Source organism: Ovis canadensis, chromosome 4 (assembly GCF_042477335.2).
Source record: "Ovis canadensis isolate MfBH-ARS-UI-01 breed Bighorn chromosome 4, ARS-UI_OviCan_v2, whole genome shotgun sequence".
NCBI classification, from domain to species: domain Eukaryota; kingdom Metazoa; phylum Chordata; class Mammalia; order Artiodactyla; family Bovidae; genus Ovis; species Ovis canadensis.
This window is the reverse complement of record NC_091248.1, coordinates 117,627,899-117,650,322: the sequence shown is the minus strand read 5'-3', so window position 1 is coordinate 117,650,322 and position 22,424 is coordinate 117,627,899. Positions and strand designations below refer to the sequence as shown.

Genomic DNA, 22,424 nt, shown 5'->3' with positions numbered 1-22,424 from the left:
TGGATTTCCACTTTTGCTCTTACCTCTACATCTGACACAGGGAATTAATTCCATATAATTTCAATTCGGTCTCTGATCTGCAATTTAACTGTCTTTCTGGGCACAATCTCTGCAGCTTCTGTTCTAGACTGTTACTCTCTCAGATCCCTCAACTCGATACCCTGTACTTTCATCGTTAACGCCCATCCGTGTTTTCCTCTTCAAAAGCTTCATCTGCCTCTTCCTCAAAAGCCAACCACCTGACCTATGCCATGAATATCATCCCTGCAGAACTTTCTGTCACAGATGTCAACCAAGAACTGCACATTCTCTGCATTTCCTCTGCTTTTGCATGTACAGAGACCGCTGACATATCTTAAAACCAACTGTTTTACAACCAACCGTTAATCCTGGCTCTTCCCTAACCCCTAGCAACAACCTGACTTATGTATCTTTCTTTTATTATCAAACTTACTGAATGGCAGCCTTCATTTTCCACACTATCTCATCTCTTCTTAACCCCTGAAAGCTGATTTTCAATTCCACTACATTTCTGAACTCAAACTCCTACGGCAAAAGGTAAATTATAGAGTGTTTTGACACTCCCCCACTTGGGCTTTGATGCCATCGTTATGAAGAAAAACACTTCGAAACATGCCAGCACTGATAAGCTTTCATTGAGAAATTACTGAAATATACTCTATAAAGCTAATTTAGTTCTTTGAACAATTTTCTGTACAGCAAGTAAACATTTTTTTCCATTCCGACTTTTTTGTGTGTGTACTTAATAAAGATTATAACCAAAATTTCTCAGTATCAGATATTACCTACTATATCTGCAACTGTGAGCTTTCCTTTATAGCCTTATTTTATCAACTCCAAATTTCTGTGGTAAAAAATTCTCACAGTTCTAAGTTTGGTCAAGAAAACTGAATTCTCTGAATATTTGTTAATCAATAATAAGCATTAGCAACTGTTACTTTTATTTTGTATACTGATGATTTCTACCAGTAAACATTATTAATAAAGGGCTGGTCATTTTATTTCTCAGTTAATCTATAGGAAAAATGTAGGTGATTTTCTCATGCAAAAATGCCACATCATCTCATGTTATTTATACACTCAATGGTCCACACCACTGCTGAACGAAAAAATGAAGAACATTCTTAAAAAGTTTTCTAAAACTGTTTTTTCACTAGTTCTCCAATTGCCTTCCCTTACCTCCTTTATTTATGTCTCAAATTTGTACCTACAGTTCTAACCTCTCACCTCACTTCCAATCCTATTTAGCTAATGGTTTAGTGAAGAATTCCACTTGGATATCTAACCTCACCAAATTGTTATGCTCAGAACTGAACTCATCATCTGTTACAATCATTTCCCTCCCATATATGTTAGCTGCTAAGATCAGTAGTTTCAATTCTTTCCCACCACCCAAGGCTTGAAACCTTAGTTTTTACGCAACACAAAATGAAAGACAAAATGATCTCATATTCAACATATCCTTTTTTTTTAATCACAACTTTCTCCCACATTTAAGTGCAAATCTTTATCAATTTACCCTTGGACTTAACTGTTTTTCTTATTTGTCAGTTGTTCCCCTCTACTGTGCCAACCATGATATTAAAAATGGGTGATTTAGGAAAAAATTACTAACTTAGAAACAACAGTGGTTTGAAGCAAAAAAAAAAAAAAAGGATCAGTATCAACAGTTAACAAGAGTTTTCTCTTCTTTTTCATCAACATTCTACTACAGTCTCAGGATAATATGGGAAACACACTCTAAAACTGTGTTCCCCAAGTGGAGCCCTCCTGGTGAAGAACATTAAATACTGCTAATAAGGAAAACTCTTATGCTTTTCTGGAGTAGGTTCATTGAAGCATTAAAGCTGACAGAAAATGTAAATTAGGGGAACTTCCAAAATTAAGTTATGTGTATTAGCAAAAGAAAAAAATGGCACCAGGCCCTAACTGTCTGACATTTTATACTTATAAAAACCTTCCATATCCACTTTTGTTTATAAAACTAAAATGAAACACCAGCTTATCTAAATGTTACATCACAGTTCTAATTTTCTCTCACAGAAGATGGAGACCTTTTAAAAGCGAGGTATCCCATTGTTGGTATTATTCAGAAACACTACAGGAGAAGCTGTCAACATGAAGCAGGCAAACAGTTCAGGATAATGCCCCATAATCAGAAATATTTTCCATGACCTCCACATGTCATCTCCAGGGGAACATATAAAGGAACACCTTGCTCTTCGTGGTGGGCATTAGATTTCTTTTTAAGGACATGTTTCATTTTGGTGAGTACATCTGCCCCCCCACACTCTCTACAACACCCAGTGATTTTTTGAAATGTGTATCAGACCATATCACTCCCCTCCAACGGCTTCCCACTGAACACAAAGTAAATGCCCAAGTCCTTACTGTAGCCCCCAAGGTCCTCAATCACATGGTTTGGAGTTGTTTTTCGACCTGTCACCTCCCCATCTTTCCCAACAGTCCAGCCCTGTCAGGCTCTTTCCTATCTCAGTGTCTTCACATCTACCTTCCCTTTCTTGCCTGGGCTGTTTGCTCTTCTCTCCAAAAGGCTTGGTCCTAGTCATTCAATTATCAGCTCAAACGTTGCCTCTTCCAAGAGGCCTTCTCCATCTCCCTTATCCACGTTAGCAGCAATCGCACTTTATCATATTATTGTTTTTATTTTTATAGCACAAAATATTTTTAAATACTGTGTTTTGCTTATTTTCGTCCTAGAATATATGCCCCATCAGTGGGGGCATGATCTTGACTCATCCCAATTTCCCCAGCATCTAGAAGAGTGCCTGGCACATATTAAACACTTAGTAAATATTTGCTTAATGAATTATTTTGGAAATTATAGAGTGGCAAAGACTGGATTCAAAGAATATCAATAAGCTGAAGGGCAAGAAAGAACAGGAAAGCCTTTAGTGCAAAGTTATTAAATAAAAAGCAGGTAGAGATTAATCTGAACCTAGAAAGACTTTAACTTTGGTTAACCTCAGGACCTGTCATTTTCACATCTGCACACAGCTAAAGACATCTTTCAGAGGCAAGTGGAATATTTTATAGACCTAGATAGGAAATCTGTTTTTCCTGTTGGCTAGCTTTAGAAAGACAGGATCTAGGGGCCACAAGGTAGCTGATAAGACATCAATAAGATGTTGTGTTAAAAAAGAGAATAAAAGTTAGGAATAACCTTATTCAATTACTGATCTTTTCTTCAGTCAAACCAATAAGAAAGACAAAAAGGATCAGATATGAGGCAGGAACATTAAGGTCTCCAAATCATAAAGCCATTTTGGAGAAGAAGAAATCAGAAGAAAGGAGTTACATTTTAGAAACACAAATTTTGCCATGTAGGTTCCTTGATAAGAAACTAACTGGTAAACAATAAACCAAATTGTTCTTTTGGGATAAATGATCAAATGTAGGAAGTTTTCTGGGGCGGGGGGGAGGGGGGGAGGCGGGGAACAGAACTGATAGATTCTGGAGATGACGAAAGATAGAGGGAGATTTAACTTTAAAGAAAACAAAGTAAGTGAAAGAAAAAAACAAACAAATTTTAACTCCAGGAAACAAGCCCAAAATTTATGATTGAAACCACAGATCAAAATAGTTAGCTCAACACAGACAATCTTTTACAAAGTCACAGATTTAACCAAAAGTTGTCATTTTAGTCTCTGAAGAGAATGGGAGAAGTATAAGACAGTTTAAAGCCTTATTTATCACAATGAGAAGCTGAAAGATAACACTAAAAGAGACTTCCATTCATTCTTATTTTTAAAAAACACAAGAGAAAAAGCTAACAGTTAAAAGCAGTTGACAATAGGAAGGAGGATATGGGCCACGGAACTGTCACTTTGGTTATAATCCTCTCACATCAAATTAAATCAAATTAAAGATTGATTTCAAAAACAGTCAACATTTTAACAAAGATAATAAAATAAGAATGTAGACTAACTCCTAGATCTTAGTTATAACTTAAATTTTAACATACGATCCCTAGGGTTTTTTTTTGTGTGTGGCTATTTTCTTATTTCTGATAAAAGCAAAATCATATGGATAAAATATCTATAAATCCTAGATTTCAATTAATGAAGTGTCAGTTAATGGGATTTTGTTCTATATCAGAATTTTAGAATTCATTCACTTCCAAGCCTATAGCAGAGGCAGTGTGACGGTCTGGGTTTCAGGTGCACATTGAACACCAACACTTAGCTTGTACTGAACAGCAGGAAATCTCTCCCATACCACGCAGAAACTTACTTCATTAGATGTTCCTATTCCACGTAAATAAGATGCAGTACAAAGTCAGAGCACTTTCTTAAACACCAGAGTTTCACAAATAAGTCATATTTTCAAAGGATAATTGAGAAGCTAAGAAATAACATAATAAAATGCTATTTTTAAAAAAGCTTATGAAACATACTATTATATAAAATCTACTTTCTTGAAGAGTCTAATAAAAGTATCTGGAAAACATCAACACTGGTGAGGTGATACATGACTTTTCTTTTTAAAATTTTTTCTGAATTTTACCAACTGTGAACATGGATATGTTTCAAGGGAGGGGGGGAAGTTAAAGAAACCAAATGAGTAAAGTGAAGAACAAATATAAGAAAGCCTCAGAATACAAATAAGTGGTAGATAGATGAAAATAATAACAGAAGAGATGACATGAAAGGCAGAGAGATGAAATATATGAGCAATAGAGCTCTCAAAAACCTAGGCAAATGGATCAGAAATGACAATCAGGCCTATAACAGAATAAAATATTCTTGAGCTGAAAAAATGGGTGGGTCAGAGACTGAAAGATGTTACTATTTTCTAGGCACAAAATTAATGAAAACTATCTAGATAAACCTAGCCATTATCTAGGAACACTTGATTTTCAAGGAAAAAGATAAAATGTGATTAGCATTTAGGCAGAGAAAACATGTTACTTATAAGGGAACAAAAAGTCAGAATGGCCTCAAATGTTTTTATAACCTTAAATAGTAAGGGTCAGTGGAGCAGTCTTTATAAAATCTGGAGTGAGACACTTAGTGACCCAAGAAGTCTGTATCTATTCAAGAGTGACAGAAATCATCAGGTATATAAGTGCTGAAGTAGAACAACTTTCACATTAGCCTTTTCGGAAAGATTCCTTGAATTAGGTACTCCTGTTAACTGAGAGAGAAATTTAAATGAAAAACTCATGAATGGGGGAAGTATGGTATTAACAGACTACTGATACTAATTTGACAGACAGTTATATATGAACAACTGCAAAATTTATAAAAAATAATAATTTTATTCAAAAAGACATAGTTAAAGGAAAAAAATAATATGAATGTATAAATTTGATTTAAAAAGTTATGAAAGGCGACAGGAGAAAGGGACTAGGACAGGGAAAAGAAGAGACAAGCAAAGGTATGTTAAAATCCTAAGTGACTATTTTGTTCTGGACTTTGATAAGATACAGTTTTAAATTGTGTTTTTCAAGAATTTTGAAAGCAAGCATGTGATGAAAAAAAACACACCCCAACAAAAACTGTGTCCCCAAGATTATCCATCACTGTGACGTCAACATCCGTAAGTTATAAACAACTGACACATTATAATAAGATCATTAAATTGACTGAGAGAGATTACACCACCTTCCGCTTCATCAGGTAAGTGCATCTGACATACGTACCTGCACACTGGCTGTTGCCGCTGAAGACCCTGAGGCAGAGGATGGTCTCTGTGGAGTAGACAACGGTTTAGTAGCACCCTGTGTTCCACTTCCTGTTCCCCCAGACAGACTAGTCCTATTAGCTCCGCTTGAGTTAAGGTTGCTACCTCTGCTGGCAGGTACATTCATTGCAATTCCACTCAAGCTATTCTTCCCAACAGTTCCAGTGGATGGTGAGTTTGTTAGCTTTGAAGGGGCCTGAAGATTTTTTGTAGACGGAAGGCCTGAAGTGCGATTCAAGGGCAATAAATTCAAGGTGGGAGACTGTCTGCTGATGTTCATTCCACTGGGCTGTTTATGGACTGGGTTGTTACTGCTCGAGTGGCTACTCTGGGCCACTAGTGCATTTGGACTGGAAGAACTTGGGGATACAGTAGGTTTGGGAGTTGGGTTGTTTTTAGAAATAAGTTTAGTCGATACTGAAGGCTTAGCTGACTGAGAGGGCTTGGGTGAGGCAGAAGGCTTAGCTGAGGGCAAGGGTTTAGGAGACGTGGCGGGTTTTGGAGATGAGGCAAGTTTTGGGGATGCAGCCATTGAGAAGGGGGACTTGAAACCCTGCGTGGAGATTTGTGACACCATCGCCTTGGCTAAATAGTTAGTGGAGGTAGTGGTGCTAGGTACTGTCCTAGAAACCAGGGAGTGGGACCCTTGAGAACCACTTCCAGGTGGGGGTGTAGATAAGGGAAGGCGGTACATAAGTGGCTTGTCTGAAGTCTTAGTAAGTGGGGATGAACAGGAAAGCTGGGGATTATTACTTAACTTCACCACTGGGTTGGTCTGTGATTTACTAATAGTTGCTTGTAATGGAGACACATAGTTCTGCTGGACAGCTGAATGCTGGTGCACCTTTGTTACTTGAGTTAAAGGAGAAGCGTCTTGGGCCTCTGATGTTCCCAGGGTATGAGAAGAGGCAGCAACCTGGGCTTGGGAAGAGGAGGAGACATGGGTCTGTGAAGAGGAAGAAGCATGAATCTGGCTTGACCTCTGCAGTCCTTGCTGAAGCAGCCTGGCTGGCAAAGGTTCTAAGGAAACTTTTGGGTTCTGAATTGAAGAACCAGCAATAAGGCCTGAAGAGATGCCAGTGTGAGCTAAATCCTGGGGTTTCTTTGGTACTGGCCCCGTGTGGCCAGCAATGAGACTCGACGAATGTGCAGTCTGAGTAGAGTCTAGTTTTTTGGGCGTAGCCAGTGGCAGTTTACTCATGATACTTGCTAATTTTTCTTCTCTCAGTCCTGGACGAGGTTTTGCAGTTGGCATACTTATCCTTGAGCCAGCTGGAGGGCCCTTGTTCCCATTGTTGATAACAGCTAAAGCTTCAGAAACAAGATCCAGAGCAGGTGGATGAAAGGAAAGTTCTTCATCTAGTGAGTCATCAAGGCAGATGGTCTCCTGCACTGGCGTGGAGCCAGAACTGGTAGAGGCCACGGCCGATGTGCTAGAGCTCGTTGAAGGACCACCAACTGAAGCCACTGAGGATGCAGGAGTTTTCTGGTCCTTTTTTGGACTACACTCCTAGCATAAGAAGCATTATATTGGAAAAATAAAAACAATTAATCAAAATTTACACAGTATTAGTTTTTAAAGGATTAGAATTTTCATAATTCACAAGTCCCTTTGCCTTTATCTTAGGATTTTACCCATCTTATATAGTATAGTTTGCTATGATACAGATCATCACTCCCTGCTTCCTTGCATTTTGGCCTCTATATGCCTGTCTTACAGCTACCTACAGACAGTACATAGAGAAACCAGAACATCAAACTGGTAGATGATTCAATTCAAGCACATTTAAATTATGTTTTCTATTCATTATGGTAGAAGTCATTCATATTTCAGATATATTCACTATGAGCAAGGTACTATGCTAAGAAAACAAGAGTATTAGAAATTAAAACTCTAAATACCTAAGAGAGAATTAAGAATTTAACCTTCTTAAAATTCAAGGAAGAGATAGAATTAGAGCAGTTTAAAATACTTAAAGAGCAAAAGCATTAAAAAAGTATCTTTCTCAAGAAAAATATGAAGTACTTGACATTTTATTTTTATAATTAAGAAAAAAAACTATACAAAAATCATTTCAAAGTTTCAATTAGTTTTTCAAAAAGAGACAAATCCAAATAAAACCAAAGCCTTATATATTAATTTATACCACCACAGCACTTACCTTATCTATAGTGGGGAAAGCATGGAGAAATAGAGTCTCTACCATCTACCTTCTAAGGTATTATGATAACAATAAATAGGAATAGTAAATTCTTATTTCTCTTAAGAATGCCACTGCACTCTAACTTTGTTAGCAATTTCTCTAAAACTTCTAAACAGCCCTGACTGAAAGCCTCAGTGCCTTTTAGCAGTCTGAAGTGTAGCTACATTAAGGTCAAGACTGTCTGCTAAGATGAAATGCAGATGAGACACGATGGCACTGACATACCGTTCAGTGAAAACTCCATCACTATAAAGAGGACAGAAACTGAGAGTGAGGGAGGGCATCAAAATAATATCGGTAGTGTTACCAGTATAAAACTGCCATTTTAAAGTAACTTCTTTATTAATATTTTTTCTTTATAAAAATAACATTTAATCCATCCAAGAGTACTGTGTAGATTTATACTGGCCAATCGTTTAGGATAAATGAGTGGAAAAAACAGGTTATTCCTTTTATATAAAATGTTAATTCAATCTGGATAAATGAATGACTGGATGGGCAGATGCATCCGGAAGGAAGGAGGGGAGGCAAGCACAGAGATCCAGAAGAAAGGAGGGCAGATGTGTACCAGAAAGTAAGAAGCTTTTTTCCCTCTGTGTGAGCAGAAATTTCAGGATACTTTTACTTTCCTCCTTCACTTTTCTATATTGTTTGCATTTTCTCCTGTAAGCATTCCTTGTATTACCTTTATAACTGAAATAGGTATTGAAGGGGCATTAGAACAGGAAAGAAAAATCAGAATACAGTTTTTTCCATCTGGGGAAAAGAAAAAGGTTAAGTTTATCACAGAGATGAATGAAACAGAACTACCCTGGTGGTTCAGCGGTTAAGAATCTGCCTGCCAATGCAGAGGACAAGGGTTTGATCCCTGGCCTGGGAAGATCTGACACACGTTGGGGGCAACTAAGCCCATGCCCTACTACTACTGGCATTAACTGCTGAGCCCTTGTGCCTGGAGCCCGTGCTCTGCAATGAGAATCCAGAGCAATGAAAAGCCCGCATACCACAATGAAGAGTAACTCCCACTCAAAGTTACTGGAGAAAGCCCGTGCACAGCAACAAAGACCCAGTGCAGCCAAAAATAAATTAAAAAAAATTTTTTTAAAGATGAACACAACAGATAATCCCACTGTTAACACACTCGTTATCAGAGTTCTGGTAAATTTAACTGTATGTTTAAATAGATGTACCAAAAGTTAACCAACTCTTTATGGTGGGTATTAGGAGTTTAAAAATAAGTCAAATGTCAAAACAAAGCATGAACCAATAGATTTAATCAAACACTGGCTCAATATTATTTGGATTAGAAGTAGGTTAACCAAGGAAAAGAAGACTACTTAATCTGTATTCAAAAAGCCTCTAACACTATTAAGTTAAGAAGACCACAGAGTAGCAAATACAGATCTTCTGCCCATAACCTCACAAGCAAAGAAACTTTATTCAAAGAGTGAAAGCTATGGGAAAAGTCTGAAATCTAAAAGGTATAGGCTTTCATTACAATTTTAATTTCAAATGATTACAGTTTTCACTTCTAGAGGTTCATTTGGTTTTTTCCATACAGCCTACAGAAAAACTCAAAACTTTTTGGCCAACCCAATACTTGGTTCAACTGTGCCTTGTCTATTTTGACGTTTTTTGCCCCCCCCCCCATTTTAAAATATTAAATAACTTAAGTTACTTTATGTTCTAAACATAATAAATCCATCACTTGCTGTTCTCAGTGATTCTATTGGTTGTCTCTGCTGACCCACTCATAGGAATACTTCCTCACAACATTTCCTCATGTATTCCGTATTTTCAGATGTTTGACACAGTATATACAGTGGCTAGGATTTGGTGTTTTCACCACCATGACCTAGGTTCGTTTCCCAATTAGGGAAACCTTTCTTTGGGTTTCCCCAGTAGCTCAGCTGGTAAATAATCCACCTGCAATGCAGGAGACGCCGGTCTGATTCCTGGGTCTGGAAGTTCCCCGGGAGAAGGGATAGGCTACCCACTTCAGTATTTTTGGGCTTCCCTGGTGGCTCAGATGCTAAAGAATCTGCCTGTAATGTGGGAGACCTGGGTTTGATCCCTGGGTTGGGAAGATTTCCTGGAGGAGGGCATAGCAATACACTCCAGTATTCTTGCCTGGAGAATCCCCCTGGACAGAGGAGCCTAGCAGGCTACAGTCCATGGGATCGCAAAGAGTGGGATACGACTCAGCAACTAAGCACATGTAATAAGCCTTTGAGGTACGGGATGAGGGTACGTTATTCCAGAAAGAATGTGATTTGCCAGTGCCCTGGATTAATACTAATCTAGCAACTTTTAAGTTATTTTCTTAGCTTGAGGTTTTCCCAGATCACGCAGGTTGTATAAACTAATCCACGGAAAATTTTCAGGAAAGACTTTCTTTTCCTAATTCAGAACCAAAGCCAAAACACACAAATTTCTTAATCTTTCTACTGGTGAATGGATTTCTTTTCTAATCCTTTTACTAAAATTGTCATCCTCTGAGAGTCCCAGGTTTATGGAGAGCTTCATTCCAATTCCCAATCTATTTAAGTCTAAGAAAATCTTATCAGCTATGCTGTGAAAGGTGATAGAAATCAGCAATGCATCTAAGCCAATTGAAGTTTCAGTGACAGATTAATTTCCTGGCAGCTTCTCCTTTGTTTTGAGACAGGGATTTCACTCATTGAAGATCCCAGCCATGCTTTTAAATGCTATTTGTCATATTAATATTTTATCCAATATTTTTAAGTAGTACTAAGCCTTAGAATTCAACTAATGTATGTAAACTTCCCAGTGCCACAGTCATCTATTCTCCCAAATACAATGGTTCTAGGATTGTTACAATGCTTGAAAATACCCATCTTAAGAGAACAGTACCTAAATCTATGCTAACTGCCATATAACCTTTTCATCAAAAGAATGTATTTGAATAGTCACCAATTATCACTAACTAAAGATGTGGTTCAATACTTACCTTCACTTTGGGTTTAGGTGCAGGAATCACCTTTTTCTTTGCCCTAAGAGAAAAGATTAAAAAGGAGGTTATCTCAATAGCAGTTAAGTCACTCATTAGGAAATTGTAACACATAATCTCATAATATGTAAGTATTCAGTTTATATGTGAATATACCCTTAACTACAATAAAGGTCAAACCATTAGTAAAATGTAGATGATAAAATTTTTTAAATTAAATATAATTATTAAAAATAAAAATTAAAACTCAAAACAGGCTAACGAAGCTGCCTAAAGGAGACATATTTCAAAGAATTGGTAGGAATTTGTAAGTATTTATAGAAAAGAGCTTCAAGGAACTTCAAGCTCAAATGAAACCATGCTAAGAGGTTATAAATGAGATACTATTTAAAAAACAAAACAAAACAAAAAATCCTCAAGTTTTTTAAGAAAGTTATTTTTAACATAAAGAGTTCAAATAAAAAATTTCAAAGCTGACAGAAAAAGGGCAATAAAAAAATACCATGGAAGCTTAGAACATTTGTGAAGCAGTGTGAAAAAGTGAAAAGATTAAAAAACTCTTAAGGGTTCTTTACACAAGAAAGTACTCACATGTTTGCTGAATAATTAAAGGGTTGTAAAGCTAAAATTGTCTGAATATTTCTGAACACTGTCTGAATAATTCTACTTCACTAAATTAAATTAACAAATGTCTCAGGTAAAATTTTATAGTCAATCTACAACTTCATTAAGGCAACAGTAATATTCATGACTTCCAGGCCTATATTATCACACAGATTCCTACTTTCTGATACAAAACAAAACAAAAAGTTAGCCATAATAATGAGGCTACTAAAAAAAAAAAAAACAAAACAAAGACAAACTGAGGGAAAGGATCTATGTAAAACTTGTTTTAGAATTAAAGAAATAAATCATTTCCATACTTGAATTGCAATGGGATTTTAGGACTACAGGGAAATTAAAGGCCTGGAATACTGACACAAATACACATAAATGCATAAAAAAATACATTTACGCTGACCCTGGGATATGTAAACCACCTGCAACAAAGTAAACCTATAACATATAAAACCAAACTACTCCAAATTTATACCCCCAAAAAACAAAAACAGCAAGATCTGAAAACCAAAGCCAACTTCAATATATTTCCGATAGTATACTAACAAAGTGTCCTTCCTAAAAGCTGTAAAAAAAATTCTATCTACTACAACTGTATATAAGGAGAGGGGGAATTTTTTAACACTACCCAGATTGTTACCCAGACCTCTTAGTGAAGTACTGCACTAGAGTTGTTCAGTAACTTCTCAGTGACCTGCTAATTTTATATTTTATTAACCCTTAACACTACACTTCTAGGCTATAGAGAAGGAGCCTTAAGTTGTAATTAAAAATAGAATCCTTGTCAAGATAACCAGTAGAGTGAAGTCACTCAGTCGTGTCCGACTCTTTGCGACCCCATGGACTGTAACCTACAATGCTCCTCCGTCCGTGAGATATTCCAGGCAAGAGTACTGAAGTGGGTTGCCATTTCCTTCTCCAGAGGATCTTCTCAACCCAGGGACCGAACCTGGGTCTCCCACATTGTAGGCAGATGCTTTACTATCTGAGCCACCAGGGAAGTCTTTTAACAAAAATATAACCACAGAAAAAACCTGCCTTTTTACTAGAGACCATTCTTTAGTAATTACATCACGAATGAAAAGATCCATTTTGGGACAGAAGGACGGACATGAAGAGTATATTCATCTTGTGGAATAAAACACTTCGCAAGGCAAGGCTAGGTAGGATATATACAGAACTGTAGTGGAAAGCAGGAGGCTAACAGATTACCTTTGTAGATGGTCATTAAGAGGAAAAGAAAAGGATACAAAAGAACTGGAGGGCAGACTGTCTAGGAACAAAGGAAACCACTGAAGCCTTACTATTTAAATGGCTTCTCACCACAAGATTTCAAGCCAATATATTGCATTACAGATTCAAATTTTTAGAGACCAGCCTGAGAAGTTTTTAAATAGAGAAATGTGTCCTTAGGTCTAGAGAGTCAACAGTTAAAATGATTTTTTTTTAAAGCTGTGTTAAGACAGATTGTATGTTTAAGTCCTATTTTACCTAGCATTTAATGAATATTTTGTTTTCTAAATATAATGTGAATAAAAATAAATGAAGAAATCTGGGGTCTGCATTTACTCACGGAGCAGAAGTAAGATGATTATGTACGCTCCGACTTTCCTTAAAAAGCATTCTGGAAAAATTAAAAAAAACACAGTTATTTTTCCATAGCAGACAATAACAGGATAATCATTTTGTAATTTTAATCATTTGATACTCAATAGGCTACTACTTGCTATTTACCAAATAAAGACTAACCATGGTACAGTAAATTCAATAACCTATATTATGCAAAATTTTGTATTACCTCTTTATTTAAATCTTTTAACAGATTTCTGTTGATTTAAGATGAACACTTTACGATGACAGGTTGAGACAACCAGGCCTATTGATTTTAACATTCTACATTTAACTCTTTAAACTGAGCTACCCTTAGTTTTTGAGATACCACTCTACACTGACTATATTTTCAATAGAAGTAAGGCTCTGCCTCTTTTTCTGCAGTCTAAATCTTGTATTCAGTTACTTATCTTGAAGATACCCATATAAAGTCCCCCTTCCCAAAGTTCATAACCTTCTTCCCCCCTCCCTTTTTCTGTATTAGGAAGACTTAGGTGTAAAAAAGAAAAAGTGGTCAGTTAAAGAGAATCACTTCTACGTTTATCTCTACGTCCATATGACTTTTTTCTTTTAAGTGAATGAAGCTTTCAGAGTAGGCATCCTCTGAGACGACTTACAGAATGTTAAACACACTAGGTTCTTAGGAAAATGAACGTAATGTGTGTGTATATACGTGTCTTTAACAACAGCAATAAGAGAGTAAAATAAAATCTAGGATGTCACATTTCTTACCTTGCCTGCATCCAGCCCTTAGGCCACAATGGTTTCACCTCTGTCTCCATAAAGGATTTAAGATAATCCTCAGCAGACTGGCTTTTATTTGGCTCTAACTCATAGCATCCCAATTTGATCTCAACAAGGTTACATAACAAAGTTCTAAACAGATTAAAAATATATATTTATATATAAATCTGACTGCAAACTGTAGAAAATTAAGCTTGAAACAGATGTTTTAAAAAGCACACAAATCTGACAGCAATAATAAAGAATATTATCTGAAGAATTCAGAAGATGACATGAAGATAAATAATTTCTAACATACATCATTCAGTGCACTATAGCCAAATCCCCAGTATGAGATAATTCCCTTTGGTACCTTTAATCCAGGCACCAAAGTTTAAAAGGGGTAGTCCTACAACTAAACCCTCTACTCAGAGTACAGAAATACTGGTAAGAAAGATGACGTGTTACACGAACACACTGAGTACTTCACCTCTGAAACCAGTATGACTTACTCAGTAAGATTAGTTTATGAAAACCACTATATGACAATAAAAGTGACAGAACTCTATGGATATTAGAACTAAATTAATTCCCCTTGAATAAAATTTTCCTACACACTAAGTTTTGGTTGCTTCTAATCAAGTTTTCCATTTACTATAGAGTCTTTTTAAATGAGAAACCGTAAACACCGTACTTCTGCATTATCTATTTGGTTGAAAGTGAAGGTTTTCGTTAAACCTTACCTAATGGTGTCATCCCAGTGGAATTTCTTCCTTGGTCCTATCACACGTTTCCCTGGTTTCTCCTCATCATCTTCCTCGGACCCATTTTTTTCTCGTTCTTCATCTGTATGAAACCTAAAAATGGAAAACACTTTATGCAGCAAAGTGGTAACCCAACATTGCTATAATATGCTCCTTGGATACTTGTTGAATTGCTTCAAAGACAGGGTAAATAACGAATTTAACTTTCCACATAGTACTTTGAATTTGAAGTGCATTATATAGCACTCTGGTAAATAAGGTCTTCAAATTCTAATATAAAGGCATGAACACTTATCTTTTGTATCTAACTGCAACCAGTCAAGTAGGTCAACCTGTAAAATGTCTTACCAGTGTCAGCTCTAGCTTTGATCACACTCATACACAACATCAAAAGATCTTTTGCCTTTTACCCCAAAGTAACTGAGTGGGAAGTGATTGACCATTTAGAAAATATTCAATTATACCACTCTAGTGGTTTAGGTGGATTTCTACTTAAGACCAATTCCTAACAGCAACAACTATTTCTCAAGTGCAAAAGCCAGTCCAATTAAAAGAGGTACATACTTGGCACACTTAGCCTGATTACGAGCCTGGCAGTCCTCCTGGTATTTAAATAGCTGTTCAGGCATGACATTGCTGACAGCCAGTTTCAGCTTTTGCAGAGGTTCTCTTAAACGATCATCCTGAGGGAAAAAAAACTAAAAGTTTTTTCAAGCATATTTACATAGCCTATTTTGTAAGCAGATCCTCAAAAGATGAAATCTGGGTTTTAGATATTGATCACACAATAGCATACTCAAATATAGACATTTCTTCTACAACGCTGACTTCTCATAATGTACACTAGATATAAAATTAGGATAACCATACTTCTCAGACAGCCAAATAGAGTCCCAGTTTTTGCCTGTTCAGTTCAGTTCAGCCGCACAGTCATGTCCGACTCTTTACGACCCCATGAATCGCAGCACGCCAAGCTTCCCTGTCCATCACTTACTCCCGGAGTCCACCCAAACCCATGTCCACCGAGTTGATGATGCCATTCAACCATCTCATCCTCTGTCATCCCCTTCTCCTCCTGCCCTCAATCTTTCCCAGCATCAGGGTCTTTTCAAATGAGTCAGCTCTTTGCATCAGGTGGCCAAAGTACTGGTGTTTCAGCTTCAACATCAGTCTTTCCAGTGAACACCCAGGACTGATCTCCCTTAGGATGGACTGGTTGGATCCCCTTGCTATCCAAGGGACTCTCAAGAGTCTTCTCCAACACCACAGTTCAAAAGCATCAATTCTTCGGTGCTCAGCTTTCCTCACAGTACAACTCTCACGTCCATACATGACCACTGGAAAAACCATAGCCTTGACTAGACGGACCTTTGTTGGCAAAGTAACGTCTCTGCTTTTTAATATGCTGTCTAGGTTGGTCATAACTTTCCTTCCATTTGCCTGTTGCCTCAGCATAATTAATAGTGTTCAATTACATTCTTAGAAGTACTCCATGTTTGGGCAGTAAATTATATGGACACTTTAAATGTAATAAAATGATTAAATAGTGACCAAAATCTAATAAAAATAAAACACAAATATTACTAACAAGCATTTTACTTATTTCATGCATACCAATTAATATTGCAGCACACATGACAGTGTTTGCTATAAAATATCATTCTTAAAAATGCAAATCCAGTATCATGGTTTCTTGATGATCTTAAGAATTACATAGTTGAGACTATCTGCCTGGGAAAACATCAAGTATCCATCAACAGTTAAATGAATAAATTAACTGAAATATATTCATAGAATGGAACACTGTACACACAGCAGTAAAAATGGAGTCCCACTACACATAAAGACAGATAAACCTGAAATGCATAATCTTGAGTGTAAATAAGCAAGCTAAGGAAGAAAACAGACACTCTTTCTCCATTTATATGAAGCTCAAAAACATGCAAACCACACAATATGTTTAGGGATACAAAGGTACATAATTATACCACATGAAGAAAAGCAAGGGTTAGATAAATGTCTTCTTCCATAGCTAACATTCCACAGTCCAGGAAATCTGAGACCTAGAATAAATTTCATTTGTTCATTAACCTGCTTGAACTGAGAAAGAAAGTATACAACCTGTAACAGAATTCCATGCCAAAAGCAGAATTAGGGTTGAAAGGATGGAAAGGACTTGGATCTGGCCCAATGTATGGAAGAACTTCCTGATATTGTAATGAAACACTTAGAAGGGTTGTAGTGGAAAAGAACCTAGCAAAACATGGATGATTACAATGAATAATCTTTGAGTTTACATGCAACCCTGTGATTTTTTTCCATTGGTCTTCATGCCTATGTGAGTAAGTATATCTATGTAGGTCTATTTCGGGAATAAGAAAATTGAGTGACACATGTCAGATTATTTGTTGAAGATGAAGTTGTGTCAGCTGTGGAAGGAAGTTATTTACCTCATCCAGGAAGCATTAGAAAACATTATTTCTCATTGAAACTTATCAATTGTTGAAAAGCAATTGTATCCCAGGTCTTAAAAAGAACATTCTATGGTTATTAAATATATATACTATGACTATACAGCAATTAATATGCAAAAGCAGCAAACAGAAACCAGTCTCTTTACAGGTTCTAAAACCCCAGATGCAGTTATTATTGTTCCTCTTCTTACCTGGACATTGAGATGTAACTTCTTCAGACGTTTTACCAGTGTTTCTTTATTGCATGGCACGAAAGCTTCAAGGTGGGAGTAGACACCACTACGAATGACAGGGCCTAGTTCCTGCAGCTGTAACTCAATGCTGACCAAAAACAATAACAAATATGTAGTAGAGAATTTCTTTTAGGTAGTAACAAACAGGTAAGGAGACAGAGGCAGATTCTTTTCTCATTTTATACTTCCCTGATTTTCTGGACAGCATTGTTCAAGTAAAAAAATAAAAAAAAACAACATAAATAACTATGCTATAAAAAAATTTCAATGAATCTAGTTTAAGAGTAGAATTTATAACCCTAAACAAGATGGCAAATAATTTGCTTTCTTTTTTTAAGTATAGCCATTTACAACATTGTGTTAGTTTCAGTTATACAGGAAAGTGATTTAGTTTTATATATATATATACTTTTTTCAGGTTCTTTTCCACTATAGGTTATTATGAGATATTTAACACAGTCCCCTGTGCTATACGGTATCTTTATCTATTTTATGTATCATCATCATGTTAGTCACTCAGTTGTGTCCGACTCCTTGCAACTCCATAGACTGTAACCTGCCAGGCAAAGAATTCTCCTTGGGACTGTAGCCAGCAAGGCATGGAATTCTCCAGGCAAGAATACTGGAGTAGGTAGCCATTCCTTTGTCCAGGAGATAATCCCAACCCAGTGACTGAACCCAGGTCTCCTGCACTGCAAGCATATTCTTTACCATACAGCAGTGAGTATCTGTTAATCCCTAAATTCCTGGAAACTCTCTGGCAGTCCAGTGGTTAGAACTCCATGCTTCCACTGCAGGGGGCAAAAGTTTGACCCCTGATCGGGGCCCTAACATCCCGCAAGCCACACAACATGCCAGAAAAAAGTCCTTAACTCCTAATTTACTCCCCTTCCGTGCAAATAATTTTTGGGGGAGATCTTTTATTTTTAATTGGAGGATAACTGCTTTACAACATTATGTTGGTTTCTGCTGTATAACACCACCACGTGAATCAGCTATAACCAAATAACTTCCTAATGATAGGGATACAGTCTCCATCTTTGCATAAAGCACAGGAACTCCACTATTAACCAAAAACTCATTTCATCAAAGAGATTTCATAATTCTCCTCACCACCCTGCAGCTGCTATACTAGAGTTACAATTTTCATAAGTTCTGAATAAATTTTCCTTAAAGGTGTTTGAAAAAATTACAGATTCAGAAGAGGCTACATACACAGATTGTTTTATCCATCTTTTATTGCCCTTACTGTGCCTCCACTGAACAAGCTAGGTATTTATTAGTCTACTCAATATATTCTAATTCTCCAGTTCCTAAGGGGTATTTAGCCAAATAGTTGCTTAAAAAAAAAAAAAGATTTTGTAACAGCCACCATATTCTTAGCAGGATAGGTCTATAATAAACAGTTTAGATTTCTTTAAGATGGAAGACATTATATCTGGCAGCTGCTACTGTAGAAAGGTGAGAACAGATGTTAATTTGAAGGCCAAGACCAAACTGGGGCCCTTGGTAGCAAATTATGTCCAAATCATCATGTTCTTCTATAGGAGAAGGTGCTGACAGACTTAAATACTTTCATAAATGTAGGTGCATCCAAAGATTCAATTAACAGCTTTTAGAGGAAAAAAGAAACCAAAAAGCCTGCCAGATCAAATGTACCTAACACTTACAACAGACACTGCAATTTCAGAAACAATGAAACGTGGAAAACTAACTATACGCCTTAGAATGGACAGTGTAAAATTTTAAGTATTAGAGAAGCCAACCCAATAAAGAAATAAATGAGCAGAAGTTTAAGACCTACTAGAGCCAGAGGGTCAAACGCAGAGGTACATATGGAAGACAACCACTATGGTCATAAGTTCTGTGTGTAAACATTTGGCTGAATAATGTGGTTAGAACGTATTAAAAGTCTAGACTCTGAGTAGGAGGCATTTTAGGCTTGTCCCATTATAAAAAGTTAGTTAAAGCTTAAAATAAAACAGAAACTCCAAATAGAAAGAGATTCCAAGTAAGAACACATTAAATCAATGACTTACTTATAAAAATTACTGGTTTCCAAAGAGGGGGCAACTCAGAAACTGGAAGCACTGACTCTGCTCCCAAGCCCCTGCTAAGTCGCTTCAGTTGTGTCCGACTCTGTGTGACCCCATAGATGGCAGCCCACTAGGGTTACCCCCGTCCCTGGGATTCTCCAGGCAAGAACACTGGAGTAGCTTGCCATTCCTTCTCCAATGCATGGAAGTAAAAAGTGAAAGTAGGGAAAAATTAGAGAAAAGGATTAACCCTAGAGGTTACTGACTATACTGGTCTATCCCAGATACAAATTCGTATCCGAGAGCAGTTTAAGTACACATCCCTCACATATATACTTTAATATTTTTTTCTAAGAATTCCAATCTTTTAGTATATGCTGCTGCTAACTCACTTCAGTCGTGTCTAATTCTGCGCAACCCCACAGACGGCAGCCCACCAGGCTCCCCCGTCTCTGGGATTCTCCAGGCAAGAACACTGGAGTGGGTTGCCATTTCCTTCTCCAATGCATGAAAGTGAAAAATGAAAGTGAAGTCGCTCAGTCGTGTCTGACTCTTAGCAACCCCATGGACTGCAGCCCACCAGGCTCCTCTGTCCATGGGATTTTCCAGGCAAGAGTACTGGAGTGGGGTGCCATTGCCTTCTCCGCTTTTAGTATATGGGGATGACTAAAATTTATCTGAAAAAATTCATGCAATTACTACCCCCAAATAATCATGTATCATATGCCCTTAGACAATCAACTCAGTACAGAGAAATAAGGGATGTTTGTTCAGGAAAGTGTAAGAAGACAAGAGAGCATAAGAAAGTTACTAAAAGGGAAAAAAATTCAAAGCCTGAACACTAAGGCTTGTAGAATTACAGGCACACTCTCTGTGAAATAAAAAAATTAATAGGCTCAAAAAAAGACTAGAGGATTTGTTTTAAGACAGACATGGCAGGAATCAACAGGGAAGCCTGTTAACAGAATACTTGTAACTGGTATTCTGCTTACTTGAGATGTTATGTCCCAAGTGTGACCTTTTGATTCTCAAAGAGAGAAAAAGAGTTGTCCCCTTAATAGAAGAGTAAAATAAAAAAAAGACTGTCTCAGTCACAGGAAAAAGACCTAATCTAGTAAACTTGGGCTATTAGGTAAAAAGAAAAAGAGCCAGTCAGACCCCTGATCCTGGAATCTGGGGCAGCTGTGGTGAGTAATGGTTACACTGGTTACTGAATTTAAGGTTTAGAGGAGAGCTAAGTAAAAGGAGGTGGCACTGACAGGAAGCATTTGCAAGCAAACTGAGTAAATCTGAAAACCCCTGGCTAAAACAAATAATAGGAACAAGAAATTCCTCGGTCTCCATGCTAGCAGCATACTAGGTTATGTGTTTTATGAGTCCATGGGACCAAAAAGATTTTTTCAAGTACTTCAGGAAAAAGAGAGACTGCATTAATTAAAATAGTTATCAAAACCAGTAAACCAATTCATCTTTTATATCTCATGAGAAACTATCTTCATTATACATTTAAAAGACAGGAATCACAGTATTGGAAACATTGCCTCGTTTCTGTATATATGATGCTACTAAACCACCAAAAGTAGGCATAATCATTTTCATCAGAAAGGAATTTACTGCTTTCCCCAGGACCACTTCTCTTTTGCCCATTCCTGTCTGTAGCCAATTACATACTCAATTTCTGGAACCATGGTCAAAATTTATAAGGCAACAGGTTTACAAATACAGCTTAGTTGACCACAATCTTAGAACCTGTAATTTCATTAACATCAAATTCTACCTAAGGGTGAAGAGCATCATTAATTTAAATACTGTTTGTATCATACACCAGCTTTTACCCTTTCCTTTCCATCTGTCTTCTCTACACTGCCTCCATCCTATCCGATAACAATGATTCTTCGTTAAACCATCTACTTTCCATTTGGATATAAAATGTTTGTGTGAATTTTAATGTAAACAATCAGAGATGTCTCAAAAAGGTATCTTCACATAACATGACAAAGACTGCATTTAAACGTAGGATAACATTCAACCCATACAGTAGTCACTTGCTCTGGCGGTTTTCACATTGGAAGCTTTGATTATCTTAAGGGGTCACTGTACACAGACACATAGTTTTGCTAAGAAACTTAATCACACATGTTGTGAGGCCAAAAGCAAAGAGCTAAGGCCTGAGACTAACCAAACAAGCAGCATCTGCACCTCAAAGGTCTACAATATTTCTCAAAGAATTCTTATGGTTTTTTAATCAAAGAAGAAAATTACTTACTCCAGAAGAATATTATTCATATCCTGTGTAAAGAATTTTTTCCTTCCTTCTTCATCAAAAAGTTTGGCAGCCTACAGAAACACAAGACTGTCAATATAACTCTCAATAAACACATTTGTTTCCATATCTATTTACTTTAGAATAAGCTCCTTGAGGGCAGGGCTAGGATTAGTTTCACTTTACATCTCAGCTATTACCTGGTGTGACAGGCAATTAAAGGGTGCTGAAACAAAATTTGGCATACATGACATTCTTTCCTAATTTTACATCTGTATTTCATTTTTCTGAATTTTCCCAAATTCAATAAGTTATACATGTAAGATTTTTTAGTGCTATGGGTGTCTTGCGTATTTTGAATATGTTAGTTTTATTTATTCTTTCTGTTATCCAAGATAACAGAAAGCAGCTGTCTCACTTTTTACTAGGCAATATTGTCTAACAATATGTCTGATATTCTATATACTGTACACATTATCATGTTTAATCTTCGTAACAGCCAGTGACACTGGTATTATAGCTCCCATTTTACAAACAAGGAATCTAAATCTTACAGAAGTTACATGATATGCCCCCAAATCACACTGCTAATAAGTAGTGGATCCAGGACTCAGACCAGAAGCTTTCTGACTTCAACTGTATAATACTGTGACTCTGTACAAAGATACTCAGCTTCTGCAGCCAGTCTGTGAAGTGAAAGTCACTCAGTCATTTCCAACTCTTTGGGACCCCATGGACTATACAGTCCATAGAATTCTCCAGGCTAGAATACTAGAGTGGGTAACCTTTCTCTTCCCCAG

General features: G+C 36.9%; 1 protein-coding gene across 2 annotated transcripts in view; it reads right to left on the bottom strand.

The window, feature by feature from the left end:
• The window catches only part of UBN2 (ubinuclein 2), a 77,105-nt gene that overhangs the window by 22,246 nt on the left and 32,435 nt on the right, over positions 1-22,424 (bottom strand). For both annotated transcript variants that reach the window (XM_069588499.1, XM_069588498.1), the window contains exons 7-14: positions 21,628-21,698; positions 17,284-17,413; positions 15,183-15,301; positions 14,598-14,711; positions 13,864-14,007; positions 13,094-13,144; positions 10,903-10,945; positions 5,687-7,237 (exon numbers count right to left, since the gene is read on the bottom strand). In XM_069588499.1, the coding sequence (XP_069444600.1) occupies positions 5,687-7,237; positions 10,903-10,945; positions 13,094-13,144; positions 13,864-14,007; positions 14,598-14,711; positions 15,183-15,301; positions 17,284-17,413; positions 21,628-21,698 (2,223 nt within the window). The remainder of the gene's footprint in view (positions 1-5,686; positions 7,238-10,902; positions 10,946-13,093; positions 13,145-13,863; positions 14,008-14,597; positions 14,712-15,182; positions 15,302-17,283; positions 17,414-21,627; positions 21,699-22,424) is intronic.